The sequence below is a fragment of the Pinus tabuliformis genome, chromosome 2_1, assembly GCF_031772625.1.
Source record: "Pinus tabuliformis cultivar Carrire ecotype Pingquan chromosome 2_1, CPIR1, whole genome shotgun sequence".
NCBI lineage: Eukaryota > Viridiplantae > Streptophyta > Pinopsida > Pinales > Pinaceae > Pinus > Pinus tabuliformis.
The window spans coordinates 434,547,113-434,574,226 of NC_142299.1; the positions used below are offsets into that span (position 1 = coordinate 434,547,113).

The following is a 27,114-nucleotide window of genomic DNA, read 5'->3' on the forward strand; positions in this document are numbered from 1 at the left end:
TTCTTTTTATATTTTTAATTCTCAATCTTTTAAATTATTAATATACGAGGTCATCATCAAAGGTAGTCATCTCATAAATATTCAAACTTGTATAAAGATCATAATAATTTATCCTTTCAACCACAAGCTATCTCAATAATTGATATTTGCAATTCCAATAATTCTTTTTCTTTTACTGTTTTTAATTCTCAATCTTTTAAATTCTTAATTTATGAGGCCATCATGAAGAGTAATCATATCATAAATAAGATACGAGCTTGGATATAGATCATAACAATTTATCCTTTCAACCATTTGACCTAGACCCAATGAATTTTCAGGTTTAACTTATTATATTAATTTATTTAAGATTAATTTAAACCCTTTCTTTCCCCATTTTAAGAAGTTTTGATGATGATGATGATGATGATGATATATATATCTATATATATATATATATATATGTTGAATTAATGCATTGATATTACTTAGAAAACAAATTTACATGGACGTCAAAAGCGACCATGGAGGATAAAATCTCTCCTCATCTTGTTGCCATTGATGACTAGAGGACCAAAAAACTCCCATTGCCAGGTTACATTGAGGCCAAGGCTAGAGCTAGACTGTCTCACTACCCAACTATCCCGTACATAGATAACAAAAATATTACCCAAGTATAAGTGCCACCTACAAATTTCAAACAACAAAACATCCTAGGAGAATTCCAACATAAGATACGTTAAGAAACTGCCATGACCAATACACAGACAACCAAATTGAGACTGAATTGATGCGTCCAACCATTTCCATACAACAAGGATTTCAAAAGAAATAACAAGTTCTCCACAAAACGAGCCTAAAACCACCACGAAGATCACAACGCCATGACTCCCCTATGCCGACACAAAAAAGAGACCAAAAGAGATAACAAGTGCCCTACATAAATGGACCAATAACTACGAGAATACCAACATAATGCACTAGCTACCACCTATGCTCAATGATGATTATCTGAGGATGAAATATTTTTCAAAGTCCTCGCACTAGAACCAGGAGGATACATTAGGTCCCACCATCTAAATCACAAGAAATATGGCTCTCCACATGTGCCAGGCGGGATTCAATCCTATCCAAGAAAAACCTCTGATTCCTGAGCATCCTCTTGATGTCCTCTAGGGATGCAAAAACATTGCACTTCTACACTTACTTATCCTTCAAGACTAGGCCCAACAAGGTCCTCATTTTCCAATGAAGAGCCACATAGTTTAGTTATTGCTTCCTCCTTCGCTTGGTATGCCCAAGGTCGAGAACCTAAACCTACATCCTCCAAAAGCTCGTAAGTCAAAAGAGATTGTCTTTTCTCCCCTGCTTGGGTCTCAAGCTTATGAATTTTTCCGAGTATTTGGTGAAACAACATTGAAATATGTGGCAATCAAGTCATGGGCACAAATTCTCATGCCTCGTTTCCCTGGCTAAGATCTGCCACCCCCCATTTTGCACCTCATTCTCTATCTCTATGGAATAACTGAGACTCGAGGGGCACACTTATTACAACTTCTATGAATGCCTCTACCTACAAAAGAACAAGAGAATGGATGTGACCCACCTCCTATAAGACCATGATACCAGTAGATCAAATCATCACAAAATCTTTAGACATATGACCCAAACATTAAAGAAGACCCACCAATTGAGATAGAAGATGAGACTTCCTTGACGAAGACTCTTTTTCCATTAACCATTAAACAAGATAAAAGCAACATCAAGACCAGAAGACCTCACAACCCAAGAGTGCGCAACTAGACAACGAATTCAACAACCAACACTCATCTTGCCATGAAAATGACCCAACATTTCAGGACCCCCATAATTCACTTCAAATAGGACTCACAAACCCTAACTTAAGCCTTAAGCCCGCCCCCCCCAAAAAAAAAAAACCCAATTCGAAATTAATAGACTGCTCCAAATAGAATCCTTAGACCAGAGATGAAAATACATACACAAAGATTTGTTCCCTAGACACACATACTTAGACCCGATGAAACACCTAAATAAGGAAACCAAGAACTTCAGATAAATAACGTGGGATTTCACGCTACACTTGAGACTAGAAGCCCCTAATAACTCTTCTAGAAAGTGATATCTTAACATCCATGAGCAACACTAGGAATCCAGGGAACCCCAAGCATTCAAATTTCATTTACACTAGCCAATATGACCTCCTTTCCAACCTTTGAAACACACTACAACCCACAACACCAAGATTCTCACACACTCAAAATGAATGGAGGAGCTACACTAGGAGGCCAAGGAATTTACCTTGGTTCCTCTCCACTCACCACATAATGTCTCACCGCCCATCAAAGACCTTAAATAAAACCACCACCAACTGTGATACTACATGCACATTCATGCTAGGTCAGGCTGCACCCTCCCTCTTTAAATGCGTAGTGTGTACTCGGGGTGGTGGGCATAGCCTCCAAGGCCCCCGCTCCATCTGCATTTACACTCCCATCGGGGAGTATATAAAATTTTAAAAATAATGATAAAATTGAAATCAATTTAGGATATCTTCACTATAATAACAATGAATACATTGAAATTTCCATGTAACCATCTACCTCCCTTTCTCATCACATTTGAGGAGGGGTATGCATTTTGTCTTTGCTCATTGACTTGATCCTTTAGGGTTATGAATTTTTTTCCATTTGAACTATCTGTCATTGTGTGGACCAAATACCATGTACGGTTCCATTTTCATGTTTTCATTTGGCCCTTTTGAAAGTTTAAATAAACATGAAATTAAAAGATTAGTCATATGATACAAATAAATACATAAGATTATGACCCATGGTTTCATATATGAAGATGTCTCTTCAACTTCTCATGACTCTTTATGTTCAGTTGCGGGTTTTCAATTTCCACGCAAGTTATTACAATTTACATAATCCCTTATGGATTATGTTTCCAACATTCACGCCCACCCTAGCCTTGTATTAATCCAAGGGGTGTATTTGAGTCCAAGAAGAGAGCTAAAATATGAAGGTAAATAACAACCAATGGCTAGATGTGATCTATAAATCTAGTGGTTCAAGGAAGATAACAAATCAAACAGGGTAGAAAAAATTGCAATCTTCTACTAGTGGTCGTTTAAGGAAGATCACAAATCAAAAAGGTAATAGAAGCCAAAGTCTTCTACCAATAGTAGTTTAAGGCTAGTCACCAACTATAGAACTTGACTTGATTCAATTCCTAGAGTAATTCCTAACCTGGCTAGAAGTTGATGTATTCTACTAAATGGAAGTGCTTTCTGATAATGGTTTAAAGATAACCACAAACTATTGAAATGGTGGTTTGAAGATGACCATAAGTTATATAGAAGAAGCAGTAAGTATTCTCCTAAGTGGTGGTTTAAGGAGGACCACAAACCAACATGTGGTTTTGGGATGACCACAAACCAAATTGTGTTCATGGAACATGAATTTGTCTCTGGCTACATCTTATACTCTGATTCTGGTTGACTCTATCTCTAAGCTTTAACTACTAGCTTTGGTTTTGACTATGGCTCAATGTCACTTAATATGACTTTGAAACTAGTAGCTGACTATAAATTTCGACCTTATTAGATACAAGGTGTGAGTAAGTGCAAAAGAAAAGTATATGATTTGTAGCTTGAAGAGGAAGTTCTTATACTTTTTAAGGTTAAACACATTGTATGAAACATGTCACTAATTTTTATATTTCTTTGAGAAATCTATATAGCTAATCTAGTATTTATGCATGGAAAGTTTCCATTCTTAGAAGACAATGTGACGTGATGCAATCCAAGGTCTTGTAGCAGCCAAACATGAATTACAAAACCATAATTTTTGTTACAGAGTGCACAACCCCACCCATTTGGTTTTGGATACTATATTAAATTAATTCAGATTACTAAATCACAAAGCATAATAGAGAGTGTTTTAAGCTGCACATGAGAAATCAAAATAGACTTCAATGACTCATCCTTAATGACTCCTAATAACTGTTATTGTATGCGAACTCTACCAAATGGAGATACTCTTCCCACTTTCACTACTGATGCATCACATACATCCTCAACATGTCCTATAATATCTTGTTGACCCTCTCTGTCTATCCATCTGTCAGCGGATGATAAGTTGTGTTGAAGGTCAACTCTATGCCCAAATCTACAAATAACTCCTTCCAAAACTTGGAAGTAAATTTCACATCCCTATCTAACACAATATTCTTAGGAACACCATTCAACCTAACCACATCTCTGATGAATACCTATGCCACATCACTAGCTGAGAAAGTAGACTTCACTGGAATGAAGTGTGCAACCTTTGTTAACCTGTCCATAATAACCATGATGGAATCATGCTGCTTCACTATCTTCAGCAACCCTGTGATGAAATCCATCGAAATAACCTCCCATTTTCACTCTAGAATCGCGATCCACTACAGCACTCCACATGGATTTTTACACTCTTCTTTCACTCGGTGACAGCCGAAACACCTCGCTACAAACTCTGCTACATCCCTCTTCAAATTTGGGCAATAGTAATATATCTTCATTGTTGTAAGTGTCTTCTGATAACCTGGGTGACGTGAATATGGTTTAGCATGAAACTCCCTCAAGATCACCTTCTTGAGCTCATTGTTGTCTAGTACATATATCTTGTCTCGAAACCTGACCCATCCATCCTTTGTAAGACAATAATCCATGCCACATGCACATGCACCTGTACTTATTACCACCTGTACTTGTACCACTACATGTACATGTACCTGCATTGCCACCTGTACATGTAGCAATATATGTACCTGTAATTGCAACCTGTGCACAATCTCCATATACCTGACATACTACTGCCCTGCCTGCAAGGTCCTATCCTATATGTTTGTCCCATAGGAGCTCATAGCTTCCAAGTGATGTACCTTTACGTGTTTACTGAGAGCATTTGCCACCCTATTCTCTTTAGCTTTAAAGTACTTGATCTCGAAATCAAACTCGCTAATCATGGCCAACCGTCTAGCCTACCTGACATTCATATTTGGTTGGTCAAACAAATACCTCACCCCAATATGATCACTTATCAGTACAAATCCCTTGCCATGAAGATAGTGTCTCAACATCTTCAATGCATGTCTAATCGTTGCTAACTCAAGATCATGTGTTGGGTAGTTCTGCTCACGCTTGTTTATTTTCCAAGACTCATAACATACCACTTGTCCATACTACATCAGAACTCCACCAAGCCCTCTCTCACAAGCATCTATGCATACCAAAAACTCTTTGTCCGGATCTGCAATATGTAGCACTGGTGCATGTGTCAAAAACTGCTTAAGCTACTTGAAGCTAGCCTCACACTCCTCTATCCATTTGAACTTCTTACATTTCCTCTACAATGATGTAATGGGATAAGAAATCTATGAGAAGTTCCTGATGAACCTCCGGTAATAGCTTTCCAGATCCATGAAGGATCTCACCTCGTCCACCCTCTTAGGAGCTAACCACTCCACGATGGCGCTTTTCTTCTCTCGATCTACTACAATGCCCTCCTTAGAGACAACATGTCCCAAGTAGTGTACCTTAGTCTGAAAGAAATTACACTTGTTGAGCTTAGCATACAATTGATGCTATCTCAAAAACCTCAACACTGCTACTAAATTCTCGGCATTCTCTTCCTCGTTTTTATAATATACCAGTATATCATTAATGAACACAATAACAAACTTATCCAAATATGGACGCAACACACTATTCAGCAAACACATGAATGTAGTTGGAGAATTAGTTAAGCCAAATGGAACAATAACAAAATCATAATTCCCATACCTAGTCCTGAATGAAGTCTTGTAAATGTCCTCCTCTTTGATATGTACGTGATGGTATCCAGATCTCAAGTCAATCTTTGAGAACATTGTTCCTCCCTTCAACTAATTGAACAAGTCATCAATCCTCACCAAAGGGTACCTGTTCTTGATAGTCACTATGTTCAATTTCCTATAGTCAATGCATAATCTGAAATTACCTTCTTTCTTCCTTACAAATAATACCAGTGCGCCCCAAGGTGATACACCTAATGTATCCCTTTTCCAACATTTCCTTCAACTGTAGATTTAACGCAACTAACTCAGTTGCGCTATTCCTATAAGTTTCCTTCGATGCTGGAGCTTCCCCTTGCACTAACTCAATAGAAAATTGTACCTCCCTATGAGGTGGAAACTCTGGAATGTCCTCAGGAAACACATCCTTGAACTGTTGTAAAACTGGGTACCTGTTCAACACATCTACATCCTCAACCTCCTTACCCTTATCACTAGAAATGTGTACTACAAATAGCTTGAACCCTTTCCTGTGGTTGCACTTTTCTTGCATAGCTATCGCCATCCTAATTGATGTGTCTTTCTTCTTACCCTATAAAACTCTTGGTTCCCCATTGTCATCAACACAATCAATGGTTTTTTCATAGCAGTCTACCTTGGTTCTATGAAGATACAACTAATCCATGCCCAACGAAATATTGTATGAACCCAATGGTAATACATTCAAATGTGTTGTGATAGGCATACCATTTAAGTCAAATGCCAATATCTTACCCAATTATGAACTCACTTCTTTATACATGTAGCCAAAGCTATATAAAATTGGCACACAACCTAGTTTTTTATGCCAAGACAAAACATATTAAAACCATCATAATTTCTGTGAATAAAGGATACACTCAAATGAAATTGAATTGATATAATGTAATACAAATTATAATGTGGTAGTGTTGACATGGCGAATTTTCGCTATACCAACAAGGGGAACTAGCCCGATCACAGACCCCAATTAGATCTGCTTTCGTTTGGAGTGGCTAATTCCAACAGGTTTTAAAGGACCTTGTGAACTGTTATAGGTGTTGAGAGATTGCTTCTTGGAGGAAGAATTCAATTAAATCAACAAAAGGAAACAGCTAACCTATATGTATCAAATCCTATCTACACTACTTAAGCTAGTCCTAACTATCCTAATCTATCCTGCAGGAGCATAACAAAAAGAGGTTAAACATCATATATAAATTCCAACTCCAAATGAATCAATTACTGGTTCACATAACAACAAGGCTGCATTAAATCTAAATTTCAAACCAATTACTCATACAGGAATACAGATTCCTTTTCATACAAATAAATATTGCAACTGATGTCTAACATAGTTTCAAATCAAGGACTGCTCATGAGTTAACTATGATGAAGAATTACATTCAAACAACCAAGGTTAATCACAAGCTATATCGTTATCAATATGCACAAAAACAAAACACGTTTATTTATGCTAGCAACAACACCCTGTTTCAAAACACATAAAAGCAAAGGAAAATAAATCAGAAACCAAAGGCTCCTCATTCAACCAAACAATCTTCTTTATTCATAATAAATCAAAGTTGTTCTCCTCAAACAAAAAGTGTTTTCCTCATCTACGAAGGTAATATTTATGCCTTTGGAGATGAACTTCCGTCTCTCCTTTCACCTTTCCCCTTCCACTTGGTGTTTTCAGTATACAAATCAAAATATACAGAGATAGAACTATCAGTGTAACCGCTGACACGCAAAAGACATATCTGCTGGAGCGCTTCATTTCCTGGGGAAATGGACAGATGTTAACTAAAGGGGGTGACTACGTGTCATCTCCCCATGATGAAACCTCGGACATATTTGCCTTTAGAATACACAGGCTATGCGTGGAACCCTAACTAAGAACACCCAAGGCCGGATCTTTAAACAAAACATACCTGCATACTTGAACTCTTTAGATCCACTCAAGTGTCTTTTAATCCTCGCCTACAGAGACGATTAGCATTAGCTTTATGATTATGAACATATGATAGAAATGCTCAAGAACAACTCTTGTCATCATTGAAACTTTAAAAATGATAAGGCGTAATGAAATCAAAAGGAGCGAGTACGAAAGAATTGGCCTCTGGCTCAGCCAAAGTTGTGCTGTGACCGAGCCACAATCGCACATCTCAACGAGAAATCATATGCAACATCACCTCTATCAGATATCCTTTGAAAACCCGGACCACGACATGTCATTGAATGCACAAGAAAACACAGGAAAACCACGGCCGTACCCTAAGGCGGACTTTAAAAATTATGTACCAGATCTATAACCATCGTTGGGTCTGCCATATGGTATCGCACCTTATGCATGAGCGATAGACTCCACCGATAGAGATTTGCGATGGGGCGGGGGTGGACCCGATAATATATATATTATGTTTAATAGGATTATCGGGTTCTCCATATCGCAATATGCACAGGCCTAGGGCTCTGCCGATTGCGATACGTGATTAGGCCGGACTCGATATATATATGTTATATTTAATAACACGGCGGGTCTGCCATATCACATTGTATTTTTTTGGGTTGTGTTATATTCTTTCCACGACTAGCCCACGTAGTTAACCGCGGGTTAGAAGGGGTCGGAGCCCCCCCTTCGTTGTGCCGATTGTGTAGCGGGGGGAGTCACAGGGGGTTTGACGGGTGCAGGTAACCCCACTCTATGGGGTCCGAGTTAGCGCCCGGAAAATTTTGGTTTTGGACCCTGTGTTAAGTTGGGCAGACCTACTTATGGTTGTGTGGATGATCTTCGCACATGTTTTTTGGATGCGATGGTTTTCGGTCCATGGTATTGGATGCTTCGGCATGTATAAATATGTATTGTAACATTCAAAGGAACATAATGAAAAATCACGCTGGTAGTCCTGGTTTTGGGATCCAGGGGAAAATCTCTGTGTATATGTGTTTTATGTGTTATGCTCTCGCATTGTTTATTTTCTGTGTTTTAGAATTCGTATGTAGGTAATTTCTGTACGGGGTTAAAACCTACATTTGGTATCAGAGTTGTTTTGGCTTCAAGGGGGCGCCTTTTTTGTTGAGGGGTTTCGCTCAGGCCTGTGGTAGACCCTGTTCAGTCGGAGATCTGCGAGATTGATTATGGTGGTGAAAGAAGATGGCGAGTAGTGGAAAGATAGAGATCGATAAATTTAATGGTCAGAGTTTTGAGTTGTGGAAACTCAAGATGGAGGATCTAATGGTGGATAAAGATCAGTGGATTGTGGTAGATCCGGGTACTAAACCAACAAGAGTGTCTGATGAAGAATGGAATAAGTTGGATCGGAAGGCAAAGAGCACAATATAATTGTGTGTCTCAGATTCAGTATTGTTGAATGTATCAGGGGAAGCTACAACGAAGGCTTTATTGGTCAAGTTAGGGACTTTGTACCAATCTAAGTCTCTAGTGAATAAACTGTTCCTACAGAAAAAGTTGTATAGCCTGAGAATGAAAGATGGAGACTTGGTGACAGAGCATCTAAATGCGTTTAATATTGTGGTAAGCCAACTATCATCTGTTGATATTAAAATTTCAGATGAAGATAAGTGCATCAGTTTGTTGTGTTCTCTACCAGATTCGTGGGATAGTCTGGTTATTGCAATAGGTAGCAATGCAACTGCCTTGCAGTTTGATGAAATAGTCTCATCCTTGCTGACGGAGGAAATGAGACGGAAAAATATGGAGAGCCAGAATGGTGATGCCTTGTTTGTACGAGGACAGTGCCAAAACAGAAACAAAAATAAGTCATCAAGTGGAATGTCTAAATCTAGAGGGGGATCTAAATCTCCGGGAAAACTTGTAAAGATGGTGTGCTGGAAATGCAGAAAGGAAGGGCACTACAAAAGGGACTATAAATATAAAGCTATTGATAGAGGAAAGGGATCTGATAATGCTCCTGCTGCAGAGGCGAAAGCCACCTCAGATGAAGGTGGGGATGTGTACTTGGCTTCTTCAAGTACACATGTAGATCATGAGGCATGGTTGATTGACTCAGGTGCATCTTTTCACTTCACTCCCCATAGAGAGTGGTTCTGCGAGTATGAGAAATATGATGGTGGTGATGTCTTCTTGGGGGATGACAGGAAGGCTAGAATCGTTGGTCATGGAAAAGCAAAGTTGAAGTTGCAAGGTGGAAGGGTTAGAACACTTCCGGGTGTTCTGCATATTCTTCCATTAGCCAGAAATCTGATTTCTATAAGCAAGCTAGATGATGCAGGTGTAAAAAAAGTGTTCGAGAAGGATACCTGCAAGATGGTTCAGGGGGCACTGGTATTGATGCGGGGAGTTCGAATTGGAACTATGTACAAGATGCAAGGTAGCACTGTTGTTGATGGGTGCAACAGTTCTATGGTTCCCGAAAGTGGAGCAGAAAATCTAGTGGTCTTTGGAGAGAAGACCATGTTGTGGCATCAAAGGCTTGGACATATTGGAGAGAAGGCCCTTAAAATACTTCATGGTAAAGGTATGGTAGAAGATATGAGTAATAGCTCTCTAGATTTTGATTTCTATGAAAATTGTGTATATGGGAAGCAGAATCGGGTGAGTTTCACCTCTGGTAGTAAGAGGGCGAAACAGATGTTAGAGCTTGTGCACACTAATGTGTTTAGACCTATGAAGGTTCCATCATTGGGTAAGTATGTGTACTATGTATCATTTATAGATGATTTCTCAAACAATACATGGATATATTTCCTTAAGAAGAAATCTGAAGTCTTTGACAAGTTTAAAGGATTTAAGGCTTTGGTGGAAAACCAGATAGAGAAGAAGATAAACGTGCTGAGGAAAGCTAACGGTGGGGAGTTTTGCAGTAAGGAATTTGAAGAATTATTTAAGAAGTGTGGTATAGCACAATAGAAGACTACTCCATATACACCTCAGCAAAATGGAGTTGCAGAAAGAATGAACAAGATGTTGATGGAAATGGCAAGAAGCATGCTCAGTGGTGCTGGGTTAGCACAAGAATTTTGGGCAGAGGCGGTGGAGACAGCATGTTACCTGATCAACAAATCACCTTCATCAACATTGGAGGATAAGACTCCACAAGAGGTATGGACTGGTAAGAAACCCTCTCTTTCACATTTGAGGGTATTTGGATGTGATGCATATGTACTTGTTCCAAAGGAGAAACGAACCAAGTTGGATAATAAATCTGAAAAGTGCATCTTTATTGGGTATAAGGATGGTTTAAAGGGTTTTAATCTTTGGAACCCAGTAACAAGGAAGGTTGTGTACAACCGAGATGTGGTGTTTAGAGAGGTGAAAGATGTTATTAAACATGAAGGCCAACCAAAGGAACCTAAGAAGATAGAGTTTGAGCTAAAGGAGGAAGAATCATACTCTACAGTAGAGGAGGAATCAAAAGATGAAGAGCCACAAACTCCGGGTGTGAGAAGATCAGTTCGAGAAAGAAGGCAGCCAAAAAGGTATAGTCCATTTTCTTTCTATTCAAATTTTGCTTTATCTATTACTAACGATGATCCCAAAACTGTGAAGGAAGCAGTAGATTCAGAGGATGTCAAACTCTGGAAAGAGGCCATGGTTGATGAAATGGCATCTTTGCACCAAAATGAGGCTTGGGATCTGGTGGCGTTTCCGCCTGGGAGGAAACCCATTGGCAGCAAATGGGTGTTCAAGAAGAAGACAAATGCAAAAGGAAAGGTGGAGAAATAGAAAGCTCAGTTGGTAGCAAAAGGTTATTCCCAGGTGTCAAGAATTGATTTTGGTGATATTTTTTCTCCTGTTGTCAAGGTAACTTCTATTAGATTACTTTTATCTATTGCTGCTACTTTTGATTTTGTGGTAGAACATATTGATGTGAAGACAACATTTCTTCACAGGGATCTAGAAGAGGAAATATACATGAAGCAACCTGAAGGCTTTGCGGTGAAGGGTAAGAAAGAACTAGTATGCAAGTTAAAGAAGTCTCTGTATGGGTTAAAACAGTCACCAAGGATGTGGTATCAGAAATTTGATACATCTATACGGGGACTTGGCTTCACCAGAAGCAAAGTAGGTCACTGTGTGTATTTTAAATTAATTGGTGACCGTGTTATTTATTTGGTCTTGTATGTGGATGATATGTTGCTGGTTGGAAATGACAAAGGAATTATCCAGGATTTCAAGACCCATTTGTCCTCCAAATTCGACATGAAAGATCTTGGTGCTGCAAACTATATTTTGGGAATAGAAATTAAAAGAGATCAGACAAAGAAGAAGCTCTGGTTAAACCAGAGGAAGTATGTCGAGACAATATTGCAGAGGTTTAATATGCAGGATAGTAAATCGGTGAAGGTTCATATTCCTGTATGTGTAAAGTTATCTACTGAACAGTGTCCCAAGACACAAGAAGAGGAAGAGGACATGTCTCGTGTTCCATATGCAAGTGCAATCAGTAGCCTGATGTATGCGATGGTCTGTACTAGACCAGACATTGCACATGCAGTGGGAGTATTGAGCAGGTTTATGTCAAAACCAGGGAAGGAGCACTGGATAGCAGTGAAGCGAGTTTTCAAGTATTTGCGTGGCGCTAGTGATTATGGTTTGTGCTACCAAGGAAGACCAGGATTGGATAGAGTATTGGATATTCATGGCTTTGTTGATGTAGACTGGACTAGAGATTTGGATCAGAGAAGATCTACAAGTGGGTATGTGTTTAACCTATTTGGAGGTGCAGTCAATTGAATGAGTAAGAAACAATCTGTACTGGCACTATCAACTACAGAGGCAGAATACATGGCATCCACTCTTGCAAGCAAGGAAGCAGTTTGGTTGCAGAGATTGTGTTCAAATATGGGGTTAGTATAGGGAGCTATAAGGATATACTGTGACAGCCAAAGTGCAATTTTCTTGGCAAATAACCTTGCATATCATTCAAAGACAAAGAACATTGATGTTCAGTATCAGTTTGTGAGGGATATGATAGAAGACAAGAAGGTGTTGCTGGTAAAGGTGGACACTTTGGAGAATATCACAAATGCATTGAAAAAATCTGTGAGCTTTGAGAAGTTCTCTTGGTGTAGAGAAACAATGGGTGTTGCAGGGCTGGCTAAATGACTAAGCTCCCTGTGGCCCCCTGTGGAAAGAAAACAACAAGTGGGAGAATGTTGGGTTGTGTTATATTCTTTCCACGATTAGCCCACGTAGTTAACCGGGGGTTAGAAGGGGGGCAGAGCCCCCCCTTCGTTGCACCGATTGTGTAGCGGGGGGAGTCGCTGGGGGTTTGAGGGGTGCAGGTAACCCCACTCTATGGGGTCCGGGGTAGTGCCCTGGAAAAATTTGGTTTTGGACCCCATGTTAGGTTGGGCGGACCTACCTATGGTTGTGTGCATGATTTTCGGACGCGATGGTTTTCGGTCCATGGTTTTGGACGCGATGGTTTTTGGTCCATAGTATTGGATGCTTCAACATGTATAAATATGTATTGTAAAATTGAAAGGAACATAATGAAAAATCAAGCTGGTAGTCCCGGTTTTGGGATCCAGGGGAAAATCTCTGTGTATATGTGTTTTATGTGTTATGCTCTTGCATTATTTATTTTCTGTGTTTTAGAAGTCGTATGCAGGTAATTTATGTACGAGGTTAAAACCTACATTTGGTATTAGAGCTGTTTTGGCTTCAAGGGGACGCCTTTGTTATATATGTTATATTTAATAACACGGCGGGTCCGCCATATCGCATTGTATTTTATATATTATCCCCGGGTTTCGCCGATTACGATATGCGACGGGCTCCTGACCCGAAATATATAAATTATGGTTTATAATGTCGTCGGGTCCGGTGCCTCATGGTACGCGTTGCGTGCCAATGTTGCATGCGATAAGCGAAAAGGAATGTTATGTGTATTTTTCGAAGTATTCCCATTATAAAGAGTTATGATGGGAATAAAGACGCGATTGAAGATTTTGTGGGTTAAGCACACCAACGATTATAATAAGGGTGGGTGTGATTATATGCACGGGCATAAATGTACCATGAATGCTTATGAATATTGAAGAGTCTTGATGAAGGGAATGAATAAAGGGCTAGGCTGGGTCATGAATGAACCATGCAACAGAGGTTTATTCAAGGAGCTTAGCCATTAGGCATTGAAAATTTGACTCGGCAAAGAGTTAAAATCCATAGCATAAAACAGATCATTCGGAAAGATGAAAAATCAAACTTCTAGGGGACCCATTTAAAATTTGCTATCAGAGAATGTTTTAATAGGGTTGTGGTTGTGGCCACAACAAATGGCGAACTGCTGGGTGAACCAGTTATCTCTATTTCCAAATAACCCTTAGATCAATAAAACATCAGGGTGTTAAGATAAACTTGAAATGCAAACTATACAGATGAACAGGCATGGGTTCCACTTCAACATTAATTGTTTCAGGTGGGATAAAGACAAATAGCTACTACTTACTGATAGGGTTTTGACATGCATTCTCCAATGGTAATATTATGGAATTTATTGACCTTCCTTTCCTTGTTTCCTACTTTCAAAAATCCTTCCGGGGCCATCACTTGTTTGTCAATACCTGTTTAGGTGTGTACCTCATCTCTTTATTGCTCATCAAACTTGATGTAGATATGTTTATCTACACTTTGTATGAGAATTTAAATCCTATATTTTCATACGATTGAATGGGGCACAGTCATGGATCATGCCATATTTTTAAATTGCTTAAGCAAGTTGGGCTTGCTGTGTCAACCGGTACTTTGAGCCTAACAATAGTCCTTACTCTAACCGGCTTCCCAAACGACCTGTCCTTCCAGATTGGCACAAGGAATTGACATTTAATTTTCTTTTCAATAAGTCCTTTCAGTTTCAGGCACAAGGACTAGAGCATAATTGGATTTGCCACATGGTATATGATAGTCAGTTTAGACCATGAAAAGAGATTTACTTGTAAATAACAGGTATTGGACAATTTAGTGTGGTGGATGGGACTGATGGAGAATGACTGCAAACCGTATAGGCAAGTATAGGCTAGGTCTGAGTGGGATTTATTCAAAATGCAGTGTTCCTCCATGCTAATCCAGCTGTAGTTACACATTTTTTGTTTTATAAAGATGCCCCTACATGCTCCAGATATCCAAGTTATCAACATATTTTACCCAATTCCCAACAGATGCCAATGCGTGGCTTTGGTTTGAATTCCCCAACTGATTTTCAAGTTCTCATGGGTTGATTGAAAATTTGTTTGATCTGCAAGGTAACGATGGATTTAGAATCAGCAAACTCATCAACAGGTTAACGAGGAAGGGAAAGGCTGAAGGTGGTGAATAAGGGCAAATCTGAGGAAGGTAAAAAAAATATGGGAGGACCGAATTCAGTTGGCTGAAAAAGGTTGAAATTCAAAACAGAAGGAAACTAAACTTTGCAGAAAAACAAGAATAGTAAACACGGAAATGGAACTAAGCTAACAACAAAATGAAATGAAATCTAACCTATTTAGGAGGTAACCACCATGTGGTGGCTACTAGAAGTATCTCTTCAGATGTTGGCCATTAAGAGGGAGTTTTTCAGTTTCTCCCTGTAAAGTTTTCAACCTGTAAGTTCCTTGACCAATTTTTTCCACAAGTTGGAATGGGCCCAGCCATAAGTGTTGGAATTTTGTGTGTTTACCTTTTGGCTCATTCAACTTGTCACATTTCAGGACTAGCTCTCCTATTTGGTAATCTTTATCTCCTGCCAAATGGCGATCAAACCACCTCTTCACAATCATTTGGTGATTTCGAAATTTATTTCTAGCTTTATCTCTCAATTCCTCCAACCACACCAGTTGGTTTATCATTTCTTGAAGCAAGGTTGAAGGGGTTCCTCTTGAAGCTTGGGAGAGCTGTAAAGAAGGAAGGGTAACATTTGGAGGCAAGATGGCTTCCTGTCCATACATGAGGAAGTATGGAGAGTTTCCTAAGGCTACTTTTGGGGTGACCCTATCGGCCCAAAGGGAATTTGTTAGAGCGTAGTGCCAGTTCCATTGGTTGTCAGTGACAAATTTACGGATTATGTGTATGAGGTTCTTGTTTGAGGACTCTGCAACTCCATTTCCCTAGGGGTAATAGTTTGATGCATACCTTATGTGAATTGATTTATCAATAGAAAATTTAGTCAATTTCAGTGATGAAAAGTAAGAATAATTATCAAATATGAGAGTGTCAAGGATGCCATACCTATTGATGATGAATTTCTCAATAAATGATATTACCTCATCTTCATTTACCTTTCGAAGTGGGATGGCTTCGGTCCATTTGGTGAAGTAGTCGGTCGCTATGAGTATATACATATGCTATTGTGAAGAGCCTGGAGTGATCTCACCTATGACGTCTAGGCCTCATTGCTGGAACGGTCGATAAATCATAACATGCCTGAGGGGAACAACTAGCTTTCTTTCTCGTCTTGCGACGGTTTGACACATCTTGCATTTGTGAGCGTAGGCATGCGAGTCTCTAAACATTGTGGGCCAATAATATCTGGCTCTTAATATTTTGTGAGAAGTGGTCTCTCTGCCATAGTGACCACCTGCTGGGTCGTCATGAATTTCTTTCAAGACATGGTCGGCATCATCCTTTTCTAAACACCTCAGCCAGATTCTATCATAACATTTTTTGTATAATGTGTTATTGGCCAAATGATACTAATTATATTTCAATATGAGCGCTCTCCATTTTGATGCATCCATGCGTTTAGGACATGACCCCTGTGCAAGATGAAAGTGGATGTCGTAATACCACAACTCAAGATCCAAAAGGGATTCTGACGTTTCTCACTCACACATCAGCGCTTCATTAATCCATAGGGGCTCCTCCCTGAATTCTACTTGTGCATTCTGTAAGTTCTGTGCTTTTGGTTCTTCGGATGCCCCTACTTTCTCTACCAAGGCTTCTGCCGCGAGTTCACACAGTCCCTGCCCTCGAACTATCTACTCCAACTTAATCTCGAGGTTGTATTCTTGAAGTGCGGTTATCCAATTTCCTCTCCATTCACCCATTTAATTTTGCACAAAGAGGGCTCTTGCAGCAAGATGGGGAACGATCACTTTAGTCCTGGCATTTAGTAAATAAGGACGGAAATATTTTATGGCTTTAAAAACCGCAAAGCCTTGTTTCTCCACATCTGGGTAGTTCAGCTCTAATCCCTGGAGATTAGAGATCATATAGGAAATGGGTACTTTGTTTCCCTTGTTATTTTTTTGGGTGAGGATTGCGACATATGAAAGATCAGAAGCAAAAGTGTACAAGAAGAATTCCTTGTTGAAATCAGGACTAACCAACGTAGGGGCTTCTGCAATGGCCTCTTTAATTTGCTGAAATGCTTTCTTGGCTTCATCGCTCCAATTATACACCACGTCTTTCTTCATCATCAGCTACATGGGGCACACTATTTCTGCGAAACCTGAGACAAATTTCCTAATGAAATTGATCTTCCCAAAGAAAGATTCCATTGCCCTTTTATTAGCAGGGGGTTGTATTCTCATTACGGTTTCTATTCTTTCAGGATCAATAACAATCCCTTCTTTAGAGAGAATGTGTCCTAGTAGTTTCCCTTCTATGACTATGAAGACGCTCTTCTTTGGATTCAACGATATTCCATACCTTTAGCATCTTTTGAAAATCTATTTCAGGTGATAAATATGATCCCTTTTGCGATAGGAATACACAGTAATGTCATCCATGTACATTACTACTAATCTGTTGATCAATCCTCGGAAAGCTATGTCCATGGATCTCTGGAATGTGGCTCCCACATTAATAAGTCCAAAAGGCATTTTATGATATGTGTAAGTGCCCCATTTAGTGTTGAAAGTTGTCTTCAGCTAATCCCCATTAGATACCAACACTTCATTATATCTTGAAAACCCATCTAATAGGGACAACATTTCGGACCCAGAAACGCATTGAAGGATGTGTTCCATAGAAGGGACATGGTAGTTATCTTTTTGCGACGCTTTGTTTAGGTTTCTGAAATCGATACACAACCTGATGTCTCCATTTTTCTTTCTCACCGGCACGAGATTGGCTACCTAGCGGGTGTGTCTGACCGGGAAAATGATTTTAGCATCCAGTATTTTATTTAATTCTTTCTTCACCAACGGTTCTAGGCTTGGATGAATCTTGCAAAGCTTTTGTTGGTAGGGCTTAGCCTCCTTTTCTAAAGGAATTACATGTTGCATAATGCTGGTATCAAAGGTTTTTAGGTCTCCATATGTCCATGCAAAGACGTCCTTGTATTCTTTAAATAGGTTGAAAAATGCAACCTTTTCTTGTGGAGAGCACCCCAAGCCCAAAGTAATAGTTTTTGGGTCTTCTTTGGTTCCAAGGTTGACCGATTTGTACTTCATGGATGAGCTATGAATTTTGCAATTAGTTGGCTTCTTGAATTTACCGTGCAGGTCATACAAGTGCTCCATCTTGACAACTGACTTGGGAATCATATTGGACTGATCCTTTTCCTCATCTTACCTCTCATTTATAAGCCTGGCGCGCTCTTTTTCATCAATGATTGCATTCTTGAATGTCTTCTCGCAGTGCAAGAACTCAAGGATTTGCTTGTTATCTTCGAACACCTGCCAATTTGAGATGTTATCAGGCATGGATTGTCTGAAAATCAATTCAACATAACATTTATTCTTCTTTAATCTAAAATCAGGCAAAAGTTTTGCAGCCATACTAGCCATCAGATCGGCATCTTGGTTTTGTCCTTGAGGTTTCTATGTGATATTAAAAGAATCAAAATTTTCAATTAAGTTCCATACCTCATGTTGGTACCTTACCAGGTGTGGTGAATTGCAATGTATCCTCTTCCTTACCTAGTCCACAATTATTTGCGAGTCACCAAAGACTTTAATATTTTTTACCTTCATATCAATGACCTTTTTGAGGCCCTGCAGGAAGCCTTCGTATTCTACCATGTTGTTGGTGCACGTGAATTCCAACCGGATGGCCATCAGATGTTGGTTCCCTTGTGGATCAACAAGAATGCTCCTAGCACCTTCACCTTCAAGGCAGTTAGAGCCATCAAAATAGAGTGTCCAAAATATAGAGTCTAGTGTTACATCAATTGAATTGCTTCCTACGAAACTAGTTATATCATCTAGTATATTACAAGGTGGTTCATCAGTGGGATTACAGGGGAGAGCTTCCAACTGTGTGTTTATTGTAGTTTCGTCAATTGTTTCTGCATGGAATTCTCCAAAACAGGTTTCTGTGGCACAAACATTGAAACTATAATTCCCAAAGATAGAGTTGGTAAACATTACAGGTTCATTGGGACAATTTAGCTCCGTCACTACATACTTCATATATCTTTCTCAATCAACTCTCAGCATATCACCTTTTCCCTTCTGAGGCAGCAAGAGATGGGACCAATCAATTGAAAAGTATCCATTCAGTTTTCTTGACCAGTCCCTACTAAGCAGCATTCCATAAGCCTCAGGTATGTTGACTAAAACTATATCGATGACTTGTGTGTACTAAGGTTTAGTAGTCATCCAAATCAATACATATGTCAATTCCCCATTGCTTTCACATTTTTCCTGTCTAATTGCATGATTCTAGTTCCAGTTTTCTCAGGTATCGCATGAAGTATTTTAGCAACAGCGTAAGGCATCATAGTGGACGAGGCACCTGAGTCTACCAAGCAATTGTGTACATTCATGTTGAAGATTTCAAATGTGATGAGGAAAGGGGCGTCATGGATTTTGATTTCCTTCCTATCATGGCCACACTTACATCTTGGGGGGTTCGATTCATTTTTGATAGAGTGGCTTCCATGGCTGGTGGCTTTTGGGATGTACTGGAGGTACTAACGGGTCTAGACGCCGAATTCTGGGTTTGGCTACTTGGGATGGTGGGAGTTTTTCAGTTCCACTCATTCATAGCTTTCAAGAGCAAATCTCTTTGATGTGTTAATTTTAGCAAATCAAAGTATGTGATATTAGCCCTAGATTTCTTAAGATCATCCACAATATTGTAATGAATGTTATAAATAGGATAGGGCATAGTAAACATACTAGTTTTGTTGTTCTTAGGTGGGAGTTTACGATTTTGAGTCGCCTTCGTCGTGGTGGGAGGTATATTATCTTTCTCAGGATGGTTTGCCACTGGGGTATTCTTGGACTGACCACTAGGTATACCCTTCTCAATAGGAACTTTGGGAGCGGGTGCCTTCAAAGGGTGAACATCTTTCTTTGTCTCGTCTACAGGCTTCATCACACCTGCAAGTGGCCCTTTACTTCGTGTATGGATTTCATTAGTGTGGATTTCTACCATACTATTTCCTTCGTCATCATCATACTTGTTTGTGTAAAAATCCCACAGTACATTGATTTAAGATTCTTCGTCCACGGGCTCTTATACTTGGTACTATTCCTCATTTTCTTGTTCTGGCTCTAGCTCCACTATAGGTTCTTCTTGGTTAAGGAGCAATCCGATAAGAGCCAGCTCTTCTGTATTTAAATTCCCTTCATTGGGTGGGGCAGGCAACGCAAGTGGACCATGACCACCTTCTGTCCTTTTGCAGTAGAATGGTTTAAAAGGTCTTCTGTTGTTATAATATCCTCCATTCCCACTTGTAGTCTCTCCAGAATTCCTTTTCATATCGATGACTGTGTTTGTCAATTTATTAATGATCCGATGCAAACCTTCCACATCTATGGTGTCCCTTTCTTTGCCCTCAACCACTTTGTTATCACTCCCATTATTCTTCTTGGAAGACTGAGAGGCTTTCTTTTCTCTGGTTGTATGATGACATGATGTGAGACTAATCATTTCATTCTCGACTTTTACTACTTCATCGATATCACCCTATAAGGTTTGCGTGTTACTCCTCTTGACCCACATTGCAGTAGGGACAGGGAGAGGAGTGATGTAGAATTCCATGAGCACCTCCTTAGTAGGTCTAGCGTTAGCTGGGATTCTGTTGAACAAGGTGTTGAATCGGATGTTAAAATCCTTGACCTTTTATTTGGTTTCCATTTTCAAATGGGATAGTTCTAAAACTAAGGCTGCAGGTGTTTTTGCATCACCATACTTGTCTAAGAAGGCATGTTGAAAGGCAGCCCACGAGGTGATCGGTCCTGTTCTCAAGCTAAAGTACCATGTGGAGGCCGCACCAATCAGAGTAAAAGGGAATAAGCAACATACTATATCTTCATCGACTACCCCAAACATGTGCACGACCAAGAAGAAAGAGTGAATATTGTTATCAGCGATGTCTCCCTTCTCAGGGTCGAATTTAGGAAATACTCTTTCTGCATTCTTGGGTAAGGGATGCTACTGCCCAGGTACCGCTACGACATCCTGAGCGAGCCAGGGAGGGAGTGCTCCCGAAGGAGGTGGGAGTTGATTTCCACCTGGTTGAAGCCGATTCTCACCTGGAAGAGGAACGTTAGCCATATTGTGGATAGGGATGTTCTGGTTGAAGGTTTCTTCGAGGCGTTCTTTATTAGGATTTCCCAAATTGGGCTAGGGATTACCTTCAGAGAGTGGACCTTCAGGAATTTCTTCCCAGGGAGTGTCAATACTTTGCAAGGATTCAAGCACAAAATCTTCAAGAGACAGGGCTGCAGATGCCTCTTTGTTTATGGAACAGATCCTTGGCTTTTTTTTAGTTGTCAGAGGTAAAGAGTGAAAGATTGGGAGTTGAGAGAGGGAACGAGCGTAAGCTCGAGTAAGTATTCTAATTGGTTGTTCCTGAGTGACAGGATATTCCCACAGTGTCTCTTCTTTGAAATGGGGCTTTTCCGAATGAGAGGAAGGGTCTTTTCGACCTTCACAATCCATGCATTAATCTTTTCGAGTCCATGCACGACATTTATAGATGAAATCATAAAAAGTTGTGGACAACGGTTCAGCCCCTTCTTCTAGCACCAATTTGTTGACATGGCAAATTTTCGCTATACCATCAAGGGGAACTAACCTGATCAGAGACCCCAATTAGATCTGATTTTGTTTGGAGTGGCTAATTCCAACATGTTTTAAAGGATCCCGTGAACTGTTATAGGTGTTGAGGGATTGCTTCCTGGAGGAAGACTTCAATTAAATCAACAAAAGGAAACAACTAACCTATATGTATCAAATCCTATCTAAACTACTTAAGCTAGTCCTAACTATCCTAATCTATCCTATAGGAGCATAACAAAAAGAGGTTAAACATCATATATAAATTCCAAGTCCAAATGAATCAATTACTAGTTCACATAAGAACAAAGTTGCATTAAATCTAAATTATAATCCAATTACTCATACAGTAATACACATTCCTTTTCATACAAATAAAGCTTGCAACTGATGTCTAACATAGTTTCAAATCAAGGATTGTTCATGAGTTAACTATGATGAAGAATTACATTCAAACAACCAAGGTTAATCACAAGTTATATAATTGTTATCAATATGCACAAAAACAAAACACGTGTATTTATGCCAGCAACAACACCCTGTTGCAAAACACTTAAAAGCAAAGGAAAATAAATCAGAAACCAAAGGCTCCTCATTCAACCAAACAATCTTCTTTATTCATAATAAATAAAAGTTGTTCTCCTCAAACAAAAAGAACTTCCCTAATCTACGGAGGTAATATTTATGCCTCTGGAGATGACCTTCAGTCTTCCCTTTCACTTTTCCCCTTCCCCGTGGTGTTTTCAATATACAAATCAAAATATACAGAGATAGAACCGTTAGTGTAACTGCTGACACGTAAAAGGCATATCTGATAGAGCGCTTCATTTCCTGGGGAAATGGACAGATTTTAATTAAAGGGGGTGACTGTGTGTCATCTCCCCATGATGAAACCTAGGACAACTTTGCCTTTAAAATACAAAAGCTATGCGTGTAACCCCAACCGAGAATGCCCAAGGCTGGATCTTTAAACAGAACATACCCGCATACCTAAACTCTTCGGATCTGCTTAAGCATCTTTTGCTCCTCACCTGCAGAGACGATTAACATTAGATTGATGATTATGAACATATGATAGAAACGCCCAAGAGAAATTCTTGCCATCATTGAAACTTTAAAAATGATAAGGCGTAATGAAATCAAAAGGAGCGAGTGGGAAAGAATCGGCCCCTAGCTCAGCCAAAGTTGTGCCGAGACCAAGCTGTAATCGCACATCTCAACAGGAAATCATATGCAACATCACCCCTATCGGGTTTCCTTTGGAAACCCGGACCACGACATTTCATCGAATACACAGGAAAATATGGGAAAACCACGGCCGGACCCTAAGGCGGACTTCAAAATTATGTACCAGATCTATAACCATCGTCGGGTCCGCCATATGGTGTCGCACCTTATGCATGAGCGCTAAACTTCGCCGATAGTGATTTGCAATGGGGCGGGGGGAGGACCCGATAATATATATATATATTATGTTTAATAAGATCAGCGGGTCTGCCATATTGCATATCACAATATGCACAGGCTTAGGGCTCCGCCGATTGCGATATGTGATTAGGCCGGACCCGATATATATATGTTATATTTAATAACGCGACGGTTCTACCATATCATATTGTATTTTATATATGATCCCCGGGTTCCGCCGATTGTGATATGTGACGAGCTCTAGACCCGAAATATATAAATTATGGTTTATAATGCCGTCAGGTCCGATGCCTCATGGTACGCGTTGCGCACCAATGTTGCATGCACTAAGCGAAAATGAATGTTATGTGTATTTTGCGAAATATTCCCATTATAAAGAGTTATGATGGGAATAAAGAGGCGATGGAAGATTTTGTGGGTTAAGCACACCAACGATTATAATAAGGGTGGGGGTGATTATATGTGTGGGCATAAATGTACCATGAATGCTTATGAAGATTGAAAATTCCCGATGAAGGGAATGAATGAAGGGCTAGGCTGGGTCATGAATGAACCATGCAACAAAGGTTTATTCAAGGGGCTTAGCCATTAAGAATTGAAAATTTGACTCAGCAAAGAGTTAAATCCCTGGGATAAAACAGATTATTTGGAAAGATGAAAGATCAAACTTCTAGGGGACCCATTCAAAATTTGCTATCAGAGCATGTTTTAATAAAGTGGTGGTTGTGGCCACAACAAATAGATACATAAACAAGCCTCTTGGGAGTACTAAATTTAAACTATGATTAATAAAGTGGTGGTTGTGGCCACAACAAGTAGATACATAAACAAGCCTCTTGGGAGTACTAAATTTAAACTATGTAAAAACACAGTTGGTATTCTAGAGAATTCATTTCTCCATTAGTAAGAGTGATAAAATTAATTTGAGAAATGTTATTATGCCAATGCATTATTATGTCCAACACATTCTTTTCTTCTAAAAAAAATATAGAAATTGCAGTACTTTCCAATGGGACTGTGAATGAACACGCTTCCTTTTCTTTGGGATTTGGTGTCATCTATTTCTTCTCCTCGCATATAAAAATTTAGATTTCTTTATTTACAGATTTGAATTTCTTTATGAAGTTACTTGTAAGTATATTTACGTTGTAAGGCATTCCCTCTGAGAAAGACATCCCTAAAATGTGACGTGTGCGATCCTGAGCCATTGATTCTGTGTTAGACGATTGGGGTGTTTTTAGCCGTTGATTTAATATGTTTTTTTAGTTTAAAATGTCTTTTTTTCACCGCGCCACACGAAACGTGTCTTTGTTTCTTCCCTGCATGACGGCCGCGTAGCTCGCGTAGCGTTCTGCTTCCTACCAGAGCGGACGTCTAGTGTAGCATTCTCTTTTTTTCCACCGCGCCACACGAAACGTGTCTTTGTTTCTAGGATTCTCTGTTCCAACCTGCGGGATCGACTACCTACAAGCCCTTGCCCTGCAACTCCACGACTTGCCAGCAGCTCCAGAGCTTCAGCCACTCACGCCTGAATTCCTCCTGCAATTATAGGGTTTCTTATGGAGACAAGTCCACCACAAGGGGGGATTTTGCTCTCGAGACATTAACTCTGAGATCCGATGATACAAGCCTTCTGACAGTGAGCAACTTCGCTTTTGGATGTGGACATGACAACAAAGGTCTCTTCAATGGCGCTGCAGGGCTGCTGTGTTTAGGGAAAAGCTCTATAGGATTCCCAGCTCAGACATCTGTTGCCTTTGGGCAAGTTTTTTCTTATTGTCTTCCCAGTGTTTTTTCCACTATTCCTTCTGGAATTCTGCATTTCGGAGAGGCAGCCATACTGGACTACGATGTGCAATTCACGCCTCTTGTGGCTTCCAGATCCAGCCCTTCTCAGTATTTTGTGAGCATGACATGCATCAATGTGGGCGATGAGTTTCTTCCCATTTCTGCTACTGTCATGATCGATTCAGGCACTGTTATTTCTCGGTTTGAGCAGTCTGCATATGGGAGATTGAGGGATGCATTTACCCAAAACCTACCTGGTCTCCAAGCAGCCCTCTCGGTTGCTACCTTTGATACTTGTTTCCATGTTTCTTCAGCCGTTAATATCAATATTCCTCTCATTACCTTGCATTCCAAAGACGATGCAGAACTTCGTCTGAGCCCTGTTCACATACTCTACCCAGCTGATGATGGAGTCATGTGCTTTGCCTTTGCTCCCAGTTCTTCTGGGCACTCTGTGTTGGGGAATTTCCAGCAACAGAACCTGAGATTTGTGTATGATATTGCCAAATCAAGGTTGGGTATCTCTGCCTTTGAATGCAATTGATGACTTATGGCTGTACTCAAGTAGCTTAACTGTTGTATGTATATTTAAGCCTTGGCTTACCAAGGGTGCCTGAAAATTTTGATCTTGTTGTATGCCAAGGCATTACAGCATTAAACTAGTAGAAAAGTAACTTAAATGTGAAGTTGCAGCTGGATAGTTTTGTTGAAGCACCAAAAGGGGGTGCATGCTAGACCAGCTTTGGAATGTGTCAAAATTGGCATATTGTATGGATGTTGATTTATAGAGTGATAGTTATCCTATGCAGGCCTTTGTGATGCATGAAGCAGACCCTTCACAAATATGTTTCATGGGTCAAAATAATAGCTATGTTGTATACCTGTGTCCAAATATCTGAGCTTCTGCTCTGTTATTGCATATTGTGGGAAATTTTAAGAAAGATATGCAGCTATATTTGTTGTGTTATAAATTTGTCATCTGAAATATCTATTGGGGTTGATGGGAACACTTATCCTCCCATACCAGGGCACTGTGAGTTGTGACTTCCTTGATTGTCAGGTTGAATGAGGAGAGTTCTACCTACTAGGGAGAGGGAATTGTTTGTTCATACTTCTACCCTCTTTCTTATATTATCAAAAACATCTTTCCATTTTTTGCAGCATGTCTTCCATTTGCTACTGAAGAGTAAATGGTAGGAAGAGTATCTTCCTTAATTCCCATCATTGTCAGGATTTTTTTCTCGAGCCCCAGGTTTACATTCAGGAAAAAAAAAAATTATTTGTCTTTATTCATGTCAAATAATCTGACCTGTGGGTTTTTTAAATACTTTGATGGCGTGTCTATTGCTTTGGCTTTTTTCAGACTAGCAGATCCCAGAAGTAGGGGATCTTCTTCATTTGTACATGGGAAATAGGGCCAAAACTAGCAAAGGAAATGTTGAAGTGAGTTTGGGCGGATATTTTGTTTGAGTATCTGAAACATGCACACCATCAATTTGGAGAAGAGTTAATGGTCCACACAGTGTTGTTGGATCTAGAGCCAAAAAGAAGATAGTGAAGATTCAAGAAGTTCATCTTTTGTGCAGTTGACAAAGCTACCGACCGCTGGTTATTTGGGCATCACCAAATGTGACAACCATACATTACAGGGCAGAGCATATGAACATGTTATCCAAAAAAAAATTACATTTACAGACGTGTATACTTTTTCTTTACCTTTATTCTACAAGCACAGGTCCTTTCGATTCCTTGTTATGTCAATATGTAGTCTTTTATGAGGTCTCCTCACGACATTTGTAGGTGAGTTGTTCTAGCTTGGCACAATTTTCTTAGATTCATAGATGCATTTTGACATGTATGTTCACTCGAGGTATTCTCATGAGATTTTGGGCAATCAAAACAGATACAGTAAACTTATACATTTCTTAACATTTTAAGGCATAGGGATATCTTTCATAAAGTTAAAAGGTCATTTTCATATATAGGCAATAGACCTGATTGACTGGTTCCTCAGCGAGCACTGTAATATCCCGGTCCCCAGCTCTTAACCCACATTGACATTGTAATATCTCGTTCCCTAACTCTTAACCCATGTTGACATTGTAATTGTAATTAATTACGTTATTGATTCTTGTATGGGAATA

The 27,114-nt window shown here is 39.6% G+C and overlaps 1 protein-coding gene across 1 annotated transcript; it reads left to right on the forward strand.

The window, feature by feature from the left end:
• Window positions 1-19,547: 19,547 nt before the first annotated feature.
• LOC149200755 (aspartyl protease family protein 2-like) lies at window positions 19,548-25,514 on the forward strand. Its single transcript, XM_089401052.1, has 2 exons — window positions 19,548-19,685; window positions 24,615-25,514. The coding sequence occupies exons 1-2, from the start codon at window positions 19,548-19,550 to the stop codon at window positions 25,512-25,514; spliced, it is 1,038 nt and encodes a 345-aa protein (XP_089257178.1).
• Window positions 25,515-27,114: the final 1,600 nt, after the last annotated feature.